The 19701-nt window shown below is 40.8% G+C and overlaps 1 protein-coding gene across 1 annotated transcript in view; it reads left to right on the forward strand.

Annotated features, from left to right (window-relative positions):
* Positions 1-19596, forward strand: part of atf6 (activating transcription factor 6) — a 39069-nt gene extending 19473 nt beyond the window's left edge. The window contains exons 14-16 of the mRNA XM_049588006.1: positions 517-628; positions 6591-6675; positions 17599-19596. Of these exons, the coding sequence (XP_049443963.1) occupies positions 517-628; positions 6591-6675; positions 17599-17795 (394 nt within the window). The 3' untranslated portion in view covers positions 17796-19596. The remainder of the gene's footprint in view (positions 1-516; positions 629-6590; positions 6676-17598) is intronic.
* The last annotated feature ends 105 nt before the right edge of the window (positions 19597-19701 follow it).

Consider the following 19701-nt stretch of genomic DNA (forward strand, 5'->3'; position numbering starts at 1 on the left):
AGTGTAAAAAAGTCGCTGCGGATGATTGTGATCATTGAATGATTTAACACCAAGATAGAAAGCGTGTCTGTATTGGGATTAAACAGACAGAGGTATGAAATAATATTATAGGTTTGATAAAAATCTGATATCAAAACAGTTAAAATATATTTTATCTGCATGAAATTTGCCAAATATAACACACTTCTCTTGCACAAAACATGATCATCGTTAACACATCTATTGCACATCTGTCCGACCTGGAAGAGGGATCCCTCCTCCGTTGTTCTGAGGTTTCTACCAATTTTTTTCCCCCCCGTCAGAGTTTTTGGGGGAAGGTTTTCCTTATCTGCTGTGAGTGTTCCATTGACAGAGAGGTGTCATATGCTCTGAGGCAAATTGTTTATTGTGATATTCGGCTTAATAAATACAGTTGAAATTGAATTGAATCACCAGCACTTGATCGGTGGTATAGATGTCTTTTTTTCCCATTTCTGGATATTTTTCAGTGTGTCTCATATTTTTCTTTATCAACAGGAATCCTGGCAATGAGCTGCAGGTGTACTACGCACCCCATCACACCTACAGTGACTTCTTTGATGAACTCAATCGTCGTGGTGACACTTTCTATGTAGTGTCTTTCCGCAGGGTAAGTTTCAACTTGTTTGGTCAGTTACACCAGTGATTCCCAACCTGGGGCACTTGTACACTCAGGATGTAAACTTCACCAAACAACCTAAAAACTGACAGTTTCATTGTGTGGAAAAAAAAGGGCCGTATCGTTGCCACAGCAGCCGCAGGTTTGATTCCAGCCTCTGTCCCTTTGCTGCATGTCATCCCCCCTGTACCTCCCCCTCTCATGCTTCAACTATCCTATCCAGTAAAGACAAAAAGCCAAAGAAATAATAAAAAAAAATGCACTGTAACAACATTGTTAAATATTGTGAAAATTGTATGAAAAAAATATTATAGATAGTGTTAGATAATATCCAGTTAATCATAAAATCAAGTTAACACACTTGAAACCTGATGGGTGGTGAAGAGGTACTTGAGTTCATCTGATAGGAGTCCAGGGTGCATCTTAAATAAAAATTTGGGAACCACTGCATTACACCAATTTGAGAGGAGAAGCGTGCGCTGGACCCCACACAAAATCTGACGTAGTGGTGAAATTGATCCCATAAAGTAAAATTAAAAAAGATTGCAATGGAAGTTTTTACAGCTCAGGACTAATCAGTTTGTGCAATTTGTGTCTGACATGAGATTTCCTTCTCTCAAACTGACCGTAAAAAGCGACAAATTAATTATAGACTAAGTAACTTATGAATCATAAATTACATGTAATAGAGACCTCTCAACAGAGAGGTTTGAATGGAGAGAAAAGTGGAAGGTGGGGGAGGGGATGAAATGCAAACGCCCAAGGGTGTAACTACCCCTTTCCAGTCCAGTTTCCTTGGTCCATTTGCAATCATCAAGACCATGTTTTAGATTTTTTGGCATGGCCGTCTGTCACTGTTAATCTTCTTGGCCTTTCTTCATTTGACCATTTTTCCACATTTGAGACTGAACCTGTTTTGAGTTTTCCCTCTTGATATGATTAAGCCTGGACATCACATTCAGAAAGACTTTTTTTGATTAGATTGGATTGGTTTCTTTCTTTTTCAGACATATATTTGTAGAGCACCAAATTCACATCCTTTTGTTGTCAAGAAAAAGAAAATAAAAGTGCTTAGGGGAAATCTTTTCCTTTGAGTTCTACCCATTAAAGCTTGTTTCATTATCCTGTGACGCTGCTGCTCCATCTATTGTCACTGAACTGTGCCAGATAAGACACATTTACTTCCACACTCGTCCACAAAGTAACATTAAGCAAATGAAATGAAGATGTGTCTCTTCCCAAAAAACATTTGGTCCCCGTTCCAAAGAGCTCATATCACACTCAGCACCTCTGGGTGATGTTAAGTCCTTAAATCCTCAGGATTACTCGGTGGGGCGGGAGTTTTGAAGCATGCGGTCAAAGAGCAGGACCCCTTGTCACCAAGCGAGTCACGAAGGTTTGGCTCTCAGTTGACATGGTGACAGCAGGGACAATGATAACAATGGTGTACCCGAGTTGAGGGCCTCTACAGGTCAAGTGGCCGTCAGTCAGTTTCTGGCAGCTTTGTGTTGCATGAGCAGTGAGGTCGTTAGTTTAGGAAGTTTAACTTTACAGGGCAAAAACCTCCCTGATACTTAAACTTTTAATTAAAACAGTTAAACAAAATAATGAACAGTAATTCCAGAAGTTTGATACTTACTGACCTAACATTCTGCTCTTATAATCACTAGAGCGGATATGTAATTCTTGAAGAACATGTTAAAAATGCCGTAAAAGAAATATTTGACAAGGAGAGCATCAAAATACCACAACTTAAAATGATATTAACCTTATTTACTTGCTTAAACTTAGTCTAATGTTGTTGACGGGGACAGCAGCAAAATATATTTTATCTACTTACAAAAAAGCCCACCCAAAAAAAGCAATATGAGTTTAAGTGTATGCCATATCTAGAATATTTTCACTGCTTTACCTTGCCCAGTCAGCAATTTCCAACAGGGAACTGAAGCTGTTATGTTACAATTTTTATGCTAGACTCCATTGAGAAAAACTGTAATTTAGTATTGCTGATCACAGGAGCTGCTGGTCTACCGCTGCCCCAGTCAGGTAGTTTATTAGTATTATTGTGCGACTATGGTTTGAAGGGGTTAATTCAGATTCATTAAATTCATGCAATGATACAAACAAACTGGTCAAGGCAGCAGCGGACCAGAAACTCAAGTGTTTAGTTAGCTTAAATTATAGTTTTTGCCAATGGAGTCTGGCAGCTTTGAAGAGAGTATGGATGGGGAGCTGAAATCGTTGACGGTTTCCCTAAATATAGCGTACACTTAAACTGCTATACTGTTTTTTTTAAGTGGCTAAAATGTGTTTCGTAGCTGACCCCTCTACAGCAGTATATTACGTAGCTTCTGCAGCAGTACTCCTGCCTGCTTCTCCAAATTGAGTTTGTGCCAACTGACATCTACTGAATGTAATACACAGACTATGGATAAGTACCTCATACAACCCCACTTCAAAAGATCCGAACTATCCCTTTAAAGTTTTGATTATTTGGAAATGGAAATGGCATGGAGAGGATGTAGGACTCCAACTAGCGATTTCTCAGTTAACTACTGTTTGGTCTGGGGTGCCCATTAGCTCACCTGGTAGAGCAGGTGCCGTATGTACAAAGGCTTTGTCCTTGCTGCAGCGACTTCGAATTCGATTCCAACCTACAACCCTTTGCTGCATGCCAACTCCTCCTTCTCTTCCCCCTTAATGTTTAAACAGTTGTCCTACTGACTAAAGGCAAAAAAGCCCTAAAAATATCTTCAAAATAATAATAAACTATTTGGTCTGTCAGGAAATAGTGGAAAATACCTATCGTAATATCTTAAAGTCCAAGGCGATGTCATGAAATGTTTGCTTTGTCCAACTTATAGTCCAGAAAGATCCCAAAGATATTCACTTTCCAATAACAGAAAAAGAGATGCAGAAACTCTGAAAGAATGTCCTGTCTCCTTCACTACATGCCTGCTCTTATTGGATGTGATCTTTTTATTAAGTGCTGAAGTGGACTAATCCTGGTTTTAGTAAGTGTGTTTTGATAAGCGAAACAAACTTGCATCAGTGGGTATGACAAAAAAAATCACTTAATAGTAAAAGACACAGATGATAAATTACAGGTCTGTTATTCAGTGTGACCTCTTTAATGCTTACAGACCTTTATTAGCTTTTCTCCATCAGTTTATTTGCATGTATTTTGTTTCCTGGGTTTCACCATGTGTGTGTGTGTGTGTCGACAAAAACGGGTGTGCTTTTGTTTTTTCGTTCCAGTCAGTATGATGTTATAACAAGACTGCCAAAGCTCTGGATTAAATTTGGAATTTTGTTTAGATTTTAAAGCCAATCACCACCAATTTTGACTTTTGTCCCTTGAGGCAACTCATTGGGTTCATCATGGCCTGTGCTTGCCCTCGCCAGCAGCTGAGGTCACTCTCTAAAGTATGTTGCAAGCTCAGAAATGGCCATGCTTTGGTCAAGGTCACTTCAAACCCTCGATCGATACAGTGCCATCTGTGGCTTTGTTTAAGTGTGAAATGAGGTGAGGTGACGGAAAAAAGAATTCCCAACATGGACAAAATATGGAACTGCTCTTACTCTACCGTCATGTTGCGGTTTTGCTTCACTTCCCATGTTGTTTTAGCACCTGTGGCTTTATGTAAGTGTGCACTGAGGTGAGGTGGTGGAAACACTGGCTGCTTTCACCGTGGACTGTATCCTATAGAGTTCAAGGGAAATTCACCTGTTGTCATGGCAGCTGCAGCTGTTATGTCAGCTTGACAAGCTCGCTGGTCCCCTGGTGATGAGCAGTAATGTGGTCGGTGTTTTCCTGCCACCCTCCGAGCACAGTCAAGGAGCCACTCAGTCATGTATAACCTTCAACGCTCCCTTTGGGTGGCTTACAGCTTAACCTTTATTCTTTGCGGTGCCATTACTGTGTATCACACCAAACTCTTTATTCTGAGGAAACATCAAGATACACTGAGTGCAACATCTTTGATTAAACTTACTTGACATCATAAGCAACACGTTCTTACTCAGAATAATGACATACAAGAGCCTCCCACATGTGTTTCCCACACATCAGTACGTCTCCTCATATCTCACAGGTTTTCGACATTGCTCTTTCCTATCTTCTTGTTGTAATCCCTTCCCCAGTCTCAGACCATACTCCCACCTGTCACCAAACTAACACTCCTCATTTCTCATTTCATCCCGGCTGAGTTTTGCAAGCCAAGTGTGATAGAGTAAACCCCTTTTCGGTTTGTCTACTCTGAAAGTGGCACTTCACCAATTGTACACATGAAGTTAAGTTTTACTTGTAATGAGTTGTACTACTGCATCTGTTAAACCAGTTGCGTAATCGCTCTGAATCAGACAGGGCGTGTGTTGCAGGTTGAAAAAAATGAAAGAGGAAAAGTCACAGGGAGTGCTACCAGCTTGTCCAGGAACTTCGCCCTGATTATGGTCTGTTCAAGGCTTATTTTAGGATGATTTGGGGACAGTTTGACGATCTGCTGCGTACTGTCGGACCCTATTACGGCTGGTGAAACCTTAGGAGGTAGCTGAGGCCGCAATTTATTCAGATTTGTGTTGCAGCTTGCCTGGTAGGGCGACAATGAACGTCACCCTGAGATGAAGTTTTTTCAACCTGAGGTGCACAGGGTGTACCTGCAAAAATGCAAAGCACATAAAGTGGAAAAAGGCGAGGTGCTCAGAAATGCAGAGGCAGCGAGCAAAACACTTCACTCAACCATTTTCAAAAGCCGACCCAGGCTGCTGAAATGCACCCTCTCTGATCAGCACCTAATAGTTTTGGAAGCTGCATCTCAAACTAGGCTTCAAAAATATATAAGAGAAAACATGTGTCTCAAACTGTTGGTTTTGAGTTTGACAGAAGTGGGCAGAAGGAGGCAGGGGTTTTCTAATGAAAGGCACGGTTGAGTTGTGCTATGGGAAATGTAGGATCCAGCATCTTTGGAGACCGACCCATACTAGGAACTAAAAGTCAGGATATCTCAGCCAATATTACTTTAATTTCAGCTGTTATTTGTCCCTGAAGGGAAGTTGGTTTTACAGCAAGACAAAGAAATTGTTGTTGTTTGATTGTTACCATTGTTATGAGTCCCACCAGTTTGTGGAAGTGAAAAGCTGAATTCATGGAGTTCCCCTTTATTTGTGCTCAAAACAGTAACTCTTTAATGGTTTTTCATATAAAAGTTTCCAAATCATTTTAAACTTGTGGTCGGATAATCTTTCTTGCCCGACAAACTGAGAGGAGAGAACACAGTGCCTTTTTTTCATACGATGTAGGATTTCATTCACCAGTCTTGGTATCAATCATGTAACTAATTAAATTATTTAGGTCAGAGCTTTAGAAGTGGAGCTACGGCTAAACACAGCCATTATTGTGTGTGCGTGTGAGTCACATGTGTGTTCGCACATTAGCATTCCTCTTTCCACCACAAGGCCTTCTGAGAGGATGTGCTCAGATTAAAACCTTCCCACTCATTGTCTAATGAATTGCACAAAAGTTATTTTTGATAGCACCGGAAACTGAAGTACTCTGTAGTTAATGCCGTTTAGAGCTCAGACTTGTAGTAAATTAAAAAGTGCAATGAGTGCTTCAATGTCCCTAAGTGACAGTAATGAATTTAGAGTGATTTAAACTGATTAGATGATGAGGCAAGGCATAAATAAAGTGCTCAATTTGAAGAATTATATGACTAGAAAGGCCATCATGGAAAGTTCTGCCACATTCAAGGACCCTTGAACCTCCCAGATGACCATTACATCACTGATAAACTCAAGCTCCTGATGCAAATCCTCCGGAGGTCTTCTCCTTAGAGTTACAAACTCGGCTCCAAATCTTGATCAACAATTGGCAAACGCACACATCCGACTGTTTTTATTTGCTTCCAAGTGACTTGCATTTTCCTCTCGATGACCTTCTATTCTTTGTTCTCAGGATCATCTTCTACTTCCTGCCACCAACCACAACAAAGGAAGTCGACCCAAGATGTCTGTGGTGTTGCCAGCCATGAACATAAACGGTATGCACTGCAGCACAGACACAACAGTCAGGGGGTTTGGTCACTCCACACAATGTAACAGATGAAAGGCGAGCTGGGAGCGGATTCAGAAACACGTCTCCCCACAAAAATGCATTACTTGTGGTGTAAGACACTTTTAAGGAAAAACTCCTTTTACCAAAACAGAGCACCTTCACTTTTTAAGCCTATTAAGGTGATTCTGATCTCTCAAACTGGTGTTTTGGTTTCCAAAATCCACCTTCTTGGAAGTGTGTGTTGCCTGTTTGACTTAAAAGGAAGTTTCTTTAGCGATTTTCTTTGCCAAAAAGTTTCTTTGACATCTGGCGTCTCATTAGTAGAAGTCTTGCTCCCTACGTCTTTCTGAGCCCTTTGTGGTTTCTGTTTTGTCCTTCAGCCTCTGATTATACTCTCTGTTGCATTTAGCAATACTGTCAAGTATCTGTACAGCCGCTGACCGAACCACACACAGACATAAACAGCTTTTTCATTGTGGTCATTTCCTTCTGGCATTTTTTTTTTTTTTTTTTTTTCAGATTGTTTTACTAAAAATAATGAAGTCGAGGCCTTGACAGCGGTGTGCGTACTTTGGTAGATTGACAGTTATATTACAAACATTTTTTATTGCTATGATTATATTTAAGATATCACGTTGTTTTTGGCAAAACCTAGAGTGTGACCACATCTTTGTTATCTCTACATACATACATTGCTTGAGTTGTTGGCTATACATCCATCCATACAGCAGTCTATTAATAAAGACTTTGCACAAAGCACCTGAAAAATCATACAAGCCGGTATCGTACAGACTAGGGTTGTATACCATTTGCATTTGAACTAATACCTGTAACTAGAACTTGGCACTGGCACCCAGCAGTACCTTGTTTTGGTACTTTGATTTCTCTGTAATTACAAAAATGTAATTTTTTACCAATGCACAGGGATGATGTAGTAGACTAAAATGCAGTTCTGCTCCTCAGCTCTTTTTTAATCACACATAGAGCTAATCTTCTGTCTCTCTGTCTCCTTGTGTGTGTGTGTGTGTGTGTGTGTGTGTGTGTGTGTCTGCTCATCTAGCAGTGATACAAGGCTGTAACTAAAATAATATAGAAAGCAAAATAGACCAGATAGTGAAACTATTGCAGCAGATAGGGGATGAAGCAATAGTTTTGCTTCACTGGTAAGCTGACAGAGCGGCCGCAGAGCTCCATGGTTGGCTTCCAGGTATTAGAGCGCTTTGTGGCACTTCACTTCTTTTCTTAACCTGGCGTTCTCTCTCGGATGAGCTCCCAGGTACTCGTATTTGGCACCAATGGATTTAACGTTATGGATTTAACGCAAGTTTGGTACCTAATCCGAATCAAGACCTGTGGTTCCAGTTCAAACTGTACCACCTACAGGCAAGGAAAGTAAGAGTGTCTGCAATTTGGCACATCTGCCATGCAGAGTTTTGCAACTGCAGTCATTCGATACTCGTTGGTCTGTTAGATTGCCTTTGCCTAAAGAATACATGTATGAGATCATTTTACCTGAAGAGTGCCTTGTTTTTTTTACTGCACTAATCTGAGACTCCTGGATTTTGTTTTTTGTACTTATACATGCCTTTCCAAATAGCACCTGGCATACCAGCCATGAGAGCCAGGCAGCCCCTCCTTCTTCCATTGTAAAATAGTCGTAAGAGACAGAGCTCACGCTACTCATAGTGTCGTCGTTATATGTCCTTGTCAGCCTGCTAAATATGAGTTTGTGAACGTGTGACTGGCAGGAGTCGTTAAGCTAAAAAGTCATCAGTGTAGAATAATTAATCTGCACATATAAGACTTTTGGTCTTTTGTGAAAATGAAAGTACTTTGGTTGGAGTGAGCCTCACAGAACATTCAGTGTCATTGTCACATATGATGGCTGCATGCTAGTGATGAAAAATCAAATATAAATACAGGTCCTTTTCAGCTTATGGAGCAGGTCACAGCCCATCGAGATTGCTTCATTTCCTCTCGAAGAGAACAATTGCTGTCCACAGCTTGTCATAGTGGGTGGCAATCAGAGTGCATTTGGTTGCAGTCTGGGAGTGGGGGGTGGTTTCCACCAGCCCATTTGAGATGCAGTCACCCATTTATTTGACTGCCTGCCCTCAAAAACAAAACCCATCCAAAACATTGGTAAACTGAGGTACACCTCAGTATCGGAACACTTTATCTGCACGAACCTTGGACTTCCATTGGCGCATTTGTCGCCAAATTCTGTTTTTTAACGAATTGCTAAAGTATACAGATGTTTTTGATTTTCATGAGCTCATGATAGCTTTTCTCCATGGTCCTTAGATCTGCTGGATTATCAATACAGTATGTCAAAGTCGGGTCATCAGAGATTTTAGTGGAAAGAAATCGTCTTTGTCCAAATGCTGCAGTTAATTATCAGGCGGCTTCATTTTCACTAAGCCTACAGGACAGTGAATTGAAAGGAAATCCGCTCGAGAGGGATCGTGTTTATGTAGGGTGTGAGCAATTAGGAAGATAGCCTGTTGTTGTTATTGGGTGTGCGCCTGGCATTTTTATCAGAAATCCTCTTGTTCCTCCGATATCTCCCTGTGTCTTTGGTAAAGCACCAGCAAGAGATCTGATTAGTCAACCAGCTCTGAGAGGAGTGAGTCAGTGGAATATGAGCCTCTTACTCAGCAGGGAAGACATGGCCAATGGGAAATACGTTTTTTTTTTTTTTTTCTGGGAGGGCGGTGTAAGAGATGAAGATTGATGAAAGTAAACATTGTTCTTGGTTGGTCTTGTCAGGGAGGAATGTTAAGGTCCGTGCTGTTCAGATGGCCCATTGAAACAGCAGCAAATAGTGAAATCCAAGACCTCCTTTCTGCTAATTGTTGAAATGACCAAACAAAGGTGGCATTCAGGGAGAGATATCAGGTCTGGAAGGATTCTTAGCTCAAGAAAAGGGCCTTCGATTTGCATGCTCTGTCATGGATGCCTGCATTTGGCCACAAATGTAAAACATTGTGTGTTCATCTGCGTTTGTACCACAAGTCTTGGTCCTGCTTCTTTCAGGCATTAGTGTGTTTGCATCTATTGTGCTGGCACATCTGGCAAAGTAGAAAATGTCTGAGGAAACAGAGATACAAAACCCAAAACCAGTGAAGTGGCAATTCTCTACACCGCGCGGTCCTCCCACCTTCAACACATAAAATCCCATGTGTTACACACATGACAGCCTTCGCATTTCAGATTTATGTTGTCTTTGTTTGAAACTTTGAAGTGATTAAGTGCAAATGTACACATTTAGCTGGGCGCGACCCTTAGAAAAGCAGAAACACTGTCCTCTCTCTGGAGCAAGATTGCTCCGCAGTGGAGGATAATTCTTTCCAGCTCCCTGTTGCTGCTCTCCTCTAGGAATGCCTTCCTTCTCCAGTCACTAAATGGTTTTCATCTGGAGGAGGTGGATAGACTCTGCTAATCTGGAGTGAGCGTTTGGTCTGTCGTGGTCAATAACTGAGCGTCAAAGATCCAGACTTTGATGTAAGCCGTCGCTTGTTTCTGTCTCGCTGCGTGTCCACGGTTCAGGGGCTCTGTTGAAGTTACTTGACCTTGACCGCCTTGATTCTCTCTGAAAACGTATCTAGCTGAGCAGCGACTCCTCATAAGGACTGAAGGGTGTGTTTATTTAACGATCCCCTGAGTTTGAAAGTAGCTCAATCAAGTGGAAGCGACATGTTTGGAGGAGAGGAATGTTTTGGAGATTACATCATTTACAGGTGGATCGACCGTGGGAGACGCACTGCAGTCTATTTTTACTTCTCTGAGACTGTGCATATGCACTGTAGCAAACGGGCAGCTTTCACTGGGGGGTTTAAGCTACAGCTCCGCACCACTGACGGAGTTGGGGGTCAGATTTTCCTACTCCTCTAATCTAAACAAACATCCCCACCAATGCTCTGAAAATGAGTGTGCTCTTTACCAACCTAAATGTTTAACCCTTGCCAGTCTTGCAAAATCAACTAGTGCAAGCAATCGATTGCCTCAGTGACTTAATTCTCTGTACATAACGCTAGTTTTAGCCATGCTAGCTGTGTGGCACTCTTGATGGCAATGTTGGTTCACCATTTTGGTAAAGAGTCAGGCTGAAATGTTGTTTTTTTTGTAGGCCAACCCAGAAGTTGCCATCAACCTGGATCCCTTAAAAAAATACAATGGGATAATTCCATTGGATTTTGGATTATTGTAGAAAATAAGATCTGTGGACTGGAGCCTATCCCAGTTGACATTGGGCGAGAGGCGGGGTACATCCTAAACAGGTCACCAAACCATCGCAGGGCTGACACATAGACACAGACACCATTTACACTCACATTCACACTTACGAGCAATTTAGAGTCACCAGTTAACCTGCATGTCTTTGGACTGTGGGAGGAGAAAACCCACACTGACCTGGAGAGAACATGCAAAACTCTGCACAGAAGGGCTCCTACTGTGCCCTTATAGCACCATTATCAGGTCAAATTTTAAATGTCTCCCTGTGCTTTGCTTTATCACTAAATTCCTGCAAATCTAATGACTTTCCCATCAGCCTCAGCTGTACTTTGTTCTTAGTGCTTATTTGCAAATGTTAGCATGTTAACATGCTAACCTGAGATCATGAAAGTGGTAGGAAACTTAAAGTGCCTGCTAAACATCAGTCTGTTAAAAAAAACAGTTAAAATACATGCACATCCCAGTGTGCAATGGGTTGGGTACTGGACCAGAGAAACATCTGGCAAAGTAGAAAATGTCTGAGGAAACTGTAGATACAAAACCCAAAACCAGTGAAGTTGGCACGTTGTGTAAACCGTAAATAAAAACAGAATACAATGATTTGCAAATCCTTTTCAACCTATATTCAATTGAATACACTGCAAAGACAAGTTACTTAATGTTCGAACAGGTAAACTTTGTAATTTTTTGCAAATATTAGCTCATTTGGAATTTGATGCCTGCAACATGTTTCAAAAAAGCTGGCACAAGTGGCAAAAAAGACTGAGAAAGTTGAGGAATGCTCATCAAACACTTATTTGGAACATCCCACAGGTGAACGGGCTAATTGGGAACAGGTGGGTGCCATGATTGGGTATAAAAGCAGCTTCCCTGAAATGCTCAGTCATTCACAAACAAGGATGGGGCGAGGGTCACCACTTAGTGACGTGAGCTGATTGTCGAACAGTTTAAGAACAACATTCCTCAACGAGCTATTGCAAGAAATTTAGGGATTTCATCATCTACGGTCCGTAATATCGTCAAAGGTTCAGAGAATCTGGAGAAATCACTGCACGTACAAGGCCGAAAACCAACATTGAATGCCCGTGACCTTGATCCCTCAGGCGGTACTGCATCAAAAACCGACATCAGTGTGTAAAGGACATCACCACATGGGCTCAGGAACACTTCAGAAAACCACTGTCAGTAACTACAGTTCGCTACATCTGCAAGTGCAAGTTAAAACTCTACAATGCAAAGCCATTTATCAACAGCACCCAGAAACGCCGCCCGGCGCTGGGCGAGCTCATCTAAGATGGACTGATGCAAAGTGGAAAAGTGTTCTGTGGTCTGACGAGTCCACATTTCAAATTGTTTTTGGAAACTGTGGGCGTCGTGTCCTCCGGACCAAAGAGGAAAAGAACCATCCGGACTGTTATAGGCGCAAAGTTCAAAAGCCAGCATCTGTGATGGTATGGGGTGTATTAGTGCCCAAGGCATGGGCAACTTACACATATGTGAAGGCACCATTAATGCTGAAAGGTACATACAGGTTTTGGAGCAACATATGTTGCCATCCAAGCAACGTCTTTTTCATGGACGCCCCTGCTTATTTCAGCAAGACAATGCCAAGCCACATTCTGCACGTGTTACAACAGAATGGCTCCATAGTAAAAGAGTGCGGGTACTAGACTGGCCTGCCTGTAGTCCAGACCTGTCTCCCATTGAAAATGTATGGCGCATTTTGAAGCGTAAAATACGACAACGGAGACCCCGGACTGTTGAACAACTTAAGCTGTACATCAAGCAAGAATGGGAAAGAGTTCCACCTGAAAAGCTTCAAAAATTGGTCTCCTCAGTTCCCAAACATTTACTGAGTGTCGTTAAAAGGAAAGGAAATGTAACACAGTGGTAAAAAGGCCCCTGTGCCAACTTTTTTGCAATGTGTTGCTGCCTTTAAATTCTAAGTTAATGATTATTTGCAAAAAAAAAAAAAAAGTTTCTCAGTTTGAACATTAAACATCTTGTCTTTGCAGTGTATTCAATTGAATATAAGTTGAAAAGGATTTGCAAATCATTGTATTCTGTTTTTATCTACGATTTACACAACGTGCCAACTTCACTGGTTTTGGGTTTTGTAGAAACGTCACATTGCATTACAGTCCTTATGGGGAGCTGCTCTGTGCGCGGTCTTATTTGACTTCTACTTAAACATCAGTATGTTCTCATTGTCATTGTGAGCATGCAGTGTTAGCATTTAGTTCAAAGCATGGCTGCGCAAAAGACCCACAGAGCTGCTAGCATGTCAGCAGACTATTTCAGTCTTGTTACTGTCTGCGAGAATAATTTTCTAATGGTAGAACATTGTTTTATTGTTTAATATCGGCTTGGTCAGCGATTGTAGAACGTCTCAATTATTCATTAAATAAAAGACGAGCATATTGGTGGAATTTTCTGAATTGAAATTGTCTGGAAATTGGCTGGACTTGGAGGTTATGTGGATGTTTAAGTTGCCTAATTGCCATACTATTAGACCAGCATTTATTTTTATTGGCCTTGTAATTTAGTCATTATACTTGCTGATGAATTGCTTCCTCTGTCATTAAAAAAAAAGCTTCTCTCATGAACATGTCCTCAGTGTTTGTGCCAGTATGGCAGCCACCATCCTCCTGAGATGCACTCTCAGGTTTCCTCAGATGCCTTGTTGCCAGACATCGGGGTTTTATCAGCACACACCAGCTCACTGTGTCGCTGAAACTTTCTGGAACATCTCCAGATGGCACTCGTAAAAGGGGGAAGGAGTCCATGCAGAGCAGGACGGTAGAATTGGCAGCGTCTTCAAAGAGCTGCTGTTTGAAGTTGGGCCTCGTGGCTGTGTATTTGTGTGTTTCCTGTTTGACTGTTCAGGCTTCTCAAGCTGTTGGCTTAATAGAATTTAGACATTTGGTGAAAGGTGGATGTAAACAGTGCAGTGAATTAAATGTCCTCAATTTGGATAATGTCTTAGATTATGTCCCACAAATTACAGTGTGATTATTTTGTAATTATTGGGCACTTAGAAAATAATTACGGGGCTCAGTAATCTTGTTAAAGGGTAATGATAAGTCTCGAAATAAAGAGGTATCAACTTAAGCCTGCATTGAAGGTACAGTGTGTAGGTTTAGGGGGATATATTGGCAGAAATGAAATGGTGTATGATCACGTAATAAATAAGAATCATTGTGTTTTCATTACCGTGGTGTGAGCTGTTTATATCCATATACAAAGTGGATCTTCTTCCTCAGAGTCCGCTAAGTTGTTTCTACAGTAGCCCAGAATGGATAAACCAGACACTGGCTTCAGGTAGAGCCATTCATGTTTTCACATCAGCCAGCATAGTTCTTCTACACACTTGATGCAGGAGAGAAGTTTCAGCTGGTTTCAGTCTGCAACATTACCTCTAGATACCACTATATCCTACACACTGGACCTTAAATTGTGTTTTTTACAAGCTTAAACACAACATTGACATATCTTCACCTTATAAAGTTGATCCACCAGCTCCTTAGGTATGTCTGTAGCTTTAGCTGCTATTTGTGCGTTCCATTTGCACCAGGAAGTCAGGTGCTGGTTGCACAAAACACATTAAGATGAGATTTTCCTTAAAGTCCATTTTAGGGCTTTCTCAAAATAAAATCAGTTGCACAAAACACATCTTCTCCCTCAGGTTTCCTGAAAATGTTCACTTCAATACCTAAGGTTTTCTCCTTATTTTGGTTGTATCCTAAAAGAATCCCTTCAGGTTAGTTAAACCATTGCACAACAGACTTAAGATATTACAAGCTTGAGTGCAAGCAACAAATGGTTATGATGGAAACTGTAGTATCTTACCACTGTAAAATCTTTCAGTGCTGTAAATGCCTTAACTTTTTTACTTCTCAGGGATTCTGTGAAACACCCTCAAGTAAGTCCCTCAGCATGGTAAAAATTAAGTCTGTGCAACTGGCTCCAGAATTTCCCAGCTCATTGTCAAAAATTTTAACAACGCCTGAAGTTGGATTTCTGACTCATAAAGTCATAGGAACTCACCAACCCTGACCTCAAAATCTAAGATGGCTGCTCCACACATCAACTGAAGTGAAAGTTGTAGTAATACATTGTTTATTACCACTTCTGTCTTATTTGTGTCCTACTAACATAGTCATAGACACAGTCCTGTCCAACTTCTGTGGACATGTTGTCACAGTGTTGCATAAAATACAGTGTAATGCGTTGTTATCAACTGATATTTCTAACAACATCTTGGTTTGTTTAACTGGAACGTGGTCAACTTGGGTGTGACGTCACTCCCAGCTCCAACTTCCGACTCCCTAGGTAAATGGAACACAAGCTAATCACATAAACCAGTTTTGATGTGACATTTTTTATTAGGGGATACTTAAGAATTTTAGATTATAGCAATGTGGTTAAGCAGTAAGTATGTTGGGCAAAATACATAGGAAGAACTATAATAGTATTCCACTGGCTGATCTACAGATATATAGCCCCCCTTTGTATGTTCTTGGATTGGTTGCTGTACAGTTATGACTTTATAACTCACTTGGTCAAGGTAATTATGATCTAATTTTGAGATATGTGGGCTGTAATGCAAAGCAGAATGTGTTCTCTATTTCTGTCTATTAACTCGAGGTATTCTGGCTATAAAATTGCAAAAAAATATACAAATTAAATAAAGCTAGCTTTGAAAGGACTGCCAAACTCTTGCACCTGCAAAGCCACAGGGTGCTTTTGCTACCCAGGACTGCTGCCTCCTGCCCACTGCTGCACCCCTGTTCAGTTTTCTATAAGGCTTTATGAATTGTAAATTATTTAAATAGATTTTGAGAAAATATTTCCACAGTAATAAAGCTAAAAGTCCTTTAAGTACAGAATTATTACCCATTTTATTTAAATATTTCTCGCTTTGTTCTTTTGTGGTTGCATTTTTTTTTTAAATCTCATTATTTTTTATATCTATAGTTATTTGTAGGATTTTCACTGTATTCGTCCTCCTCATGTGTTGTGCATTTGGGTTACGCGTGTGACACTTTTCCACTTTGTGCAGCCGATCTGTTGGACTTCTATTTATTATTGGAATAAAACAAGCTAAGTGGTGGTTATGTCAGAGCAGTTTATTTTAAACTGAACAGTATCCACAGCCTCGACTTTGCAGCCATGACAGGACCTTGAATCTTGAGGAGGAAAAAAAATATCAGTTGTGATCTCATCAAGCTATATGGAGATACACAGAGAATAACTTTTCCAGCTCTGCTACAGTCAGACCGAGGCACTAATTTGAGATAGCGTGACCAAATCCTAACCCGGAGGATGACTTCCAGAGCTGTCTGTTTAAACACTGAAATTCATTTGAAAGGTTCCAGTTTCACTGCAGGTGCAAAAGAGGAAGTTGAGCAGCAGATGAAGTCATACTCAGCTTAACCATCCACTAACCATTTAATGATATGAACATCCGTGGAGGCTTCTGGCTGCAGAAGGGGCGATTGTATTGTCACTGTACAATCTGATAAAGTCTCTTAAGTATGGAAATCCTGCAGAGAGGCAGAAGAAGCTGATGTGTTGCACAGGTGTCTGGAAAAAGACTGCAGCTTTTAAACAACTTGCAGTGCCCTTAGGCATTTTAAAGACGCCTACAGCTCCATTTCTGGGTCACAGAAGAGAGCACTACAACTGAGTTTGGCTTGTGTGCTCCATATGGGGAATGTTGTTAGCATCTTGGCACGCTCGCTGACACAAAGGAAGCGACACGTTTCTTTAAGTTTTCTGTCAGTGTAAATACACATGTTGTTGATAGTTTTTTCTAGCAAGGGATTTTGTAATCGTGTCCATTTTAAAGGATGTTCTTCTCCCAGGCTGAGCAAAATTAGGCTGTGGGAGACCACAAACCATGAACCACAGCATTGTCTCAAGTTCAGCCTCTTTTCCCAAACTTGAATTTCACAAGATAAAGCCAGCACAGTTATTTGTTTGTAGGTCACACGTCAGGGTGACCTTGTGAAAATCTATTTATCTTTGATAATGAGTTTTTTTTGCCTATCATCATCTGCAGTGCATTGCAGTCTCTGGAGTTTTTCCCCAGCACAATAACCTGACTCATCAGCGTTGATCTCTGTCTGTTTCTTGATCTTGCCAGAGTTTCTTCTTTTCTTCTGTGAACAGAACAAGAAGCCTGAAGGATCCTGACTCATCATCAGCGATCGTGCTCCCACACTCTTGCCAAAGTTTCTTCTTTTCTCCTCTCAAATTTGCATGTCCTGCTCTTGTTTAGAGCTGTTTTGTTTATCTCCATGAAGGAGAAGTCCAGAATGTGACTCACCTCTGGACTCCATGTGTGACCTGGCCTCCACCCCTTTCTTGCTGTGGTTTGCACCTCCCCCCCACCCCCCCAGCTGCCTCAGACAATACTCCTTTACACTCCCAAAATACGCTCTTATCATGTCTCTCCGCAGCGAGTTTGACAAAAACCCTGCCAGTAATAATAATGACAAATACAGTCTGACAGTTTGGCGAGCACTAGTCGTCTCTTGAGTTGATTAAGTCCTTTGCCGTGATATAAATCTACTGCTGATAGAGCAAATACACAAATTATTCTACAATAATTTATTTATTTATGCATCAAAAACTAACAACCGTCCTGCTTTCTTTCCTGCCATTACAGACAGCATCATAAGGGACAAAGACTACGAGGTGATGATGCAGATCGACTGCGAAGTAACAGACACCAGGATCCTCCACATCAGGTCTTCCACCATCCCACCTTTGCTCCGGGTCAACCGCACAGACACGTTCTACCAGCACTCCTCGTCTGACAGCCAGGCCACGCCTCCTGTCGGCGTGCTAATGGGTTCTGCTTAGGATCACCCAGCAGCACCTGTTGTTACTCAGCTCCTCGACAAAACCCATGAAGACAAACAGAAGACAAGACCTCAGTTTTTGTGTGTGATGAAGTATAATTTAAATCAGGTGAACTCCCTCTGTTGTCGTGTTTTTGATTTAGATTTGAATGAAATCCATTACAACACAAAGGTAGCTCCAATCCTCAACACCAGTCGGCTGCATTCTTTATTAGGGCTGATATCCGGAGCTGGTCTGTAATAGGGTCCGAGCTCCTTGTGTGGCAACACTGACTTCTCCCTGTAACCCCAGACGCCCCACATAAGGGTAATTGCTTAGCGGCAGGGGGCTGAGCATTGAACCCTGAGTCACCCCGTCATAACACAAATACTTTTACCCCATAGCAGCTCTCCTCATGTCTGCCCTTCCCTTTTTTGCTTCTTAATTTCGAGAACAAGCTGCAAAGCCAGAAGACAAAACAGAAGATGATTATACACCTCACCGGGAAGGCATTTGTCATATTAATGCCCAGAAGCACAACAAATTTGGTGTTTTGTATCATAGCTACAAAACGGAGTGCTGTAATCATCGCTCTCACTCATTTGTAGTCTCTTCGCCTCTAAATAAATAATGAAATCAGTGAACAGTACAGAGATTAACGACGTGCAGCAATAGAGGCTTTCAGTAAACTCAGGAAGTCAGGTGATCTGTGAAAGCTAAACCACTATGTTGTTTGCTGGTTTCCATTACTCTAAGGATTACAGGTGCTCTGTTTTTAACATTGTATTGATGGAGAATTTCAGTTTTTGGGGTCTTTGCACTGTGCTTGTCTTATATTGATGAACAGATTCAGATAGTATACATATTTATTTCTATTATTATGTTATGGTAGTACCAACTCCTGTGGTCAAAATTTATTCTGTCAAGATATATTGATTTTATATCTATTCCTCTGATTATGCTTTGTGGGAACTTTTTTTTCTGTAATTGACTGCATAAAACTAAATGACATTGTATATAAAATGATAAATGGTAGAGTGGAAGGACACATAGCATACACATTAGAACTAGGTGAGTTTTTACTGGGTGGACATTGTGATATTTTATCTTTAAGTCTGAAACCCCTGCCTTAACACTTGAGCTAAAACAGCCAATGTTTGACTTGTAAGCACTGGTGAAAAAGTCCTGACTCCTCCGTCCACGAGCTGTATTGCACTTTTTTTGGTGCACTTAGGCCTATACTGAAATCGCAAATCACCAGGAAGTCTTTCTTTTAAAAAAAAAAATGTGTAATGGAGTTGCATTATCCAAGTCTTTAGTACTAATTTGATGTAAAGATTTGCACTTTAATTGCAGAACCTGGGAAGATCAGATCTGGCTTTAAATGCCTCAAATTAATAACCTGTAACCTTGTTCTGACTACCTTAAAATTTGAAATTAAACAGGAAATTATACATCATCAGAATTAGTACTTTTTTGTATATGTTGATGAAACATACTTTACTTCACTGTCTGAAAGTGCATTTCTTTTGGCTCCATGATTGTACAGATGGTTATGTTTTAGCTCAACAGATGCCCATAAAGTGTTTCAAAAACATGCCCTTCGCTCGTGTTTTCTTTAGCCAGGCCGCCTGTGTGTGTAGTTTTTTTTTTTTCATTCTGGTTTTTAAAAAAATGTTTGATTCACCACAGTGTTTTTGCTGTGAAACAACGGATCTTAGGGACAAAACAAGAGTACAATTTAAAGCTTGTGAGGTTGTTGTTTTTTTGTATTTTGTTATGTGCATACACAAAAATAAACACTGGATTTTCTTTAACTATACATTTTGTGTGTATCCTTTAAGCTGTTGGGGGGAATTGTATAACTGCATTGTTATATTTCTTTCTTCAACAGGTACAATAGACTGTTCATGTATTTTCTTGCACA

This window comes from Epinephelus fuscoguttatus, linkage group LG10 (assembly GCF_011397635.1).
Source record: "Epinephelus fuscoguttatus linkage group LG10, E.fuscoguttatus.final_Chr_v1".
In the NCBI taxonomy this organism is placed as follows: domain Eukaryota; kingdom Metazoa; phylum Chordata; class Actinopteri; order Perciformes; family Serranidae; genus Epinephelus; species Epinephelus fuscoguttatus.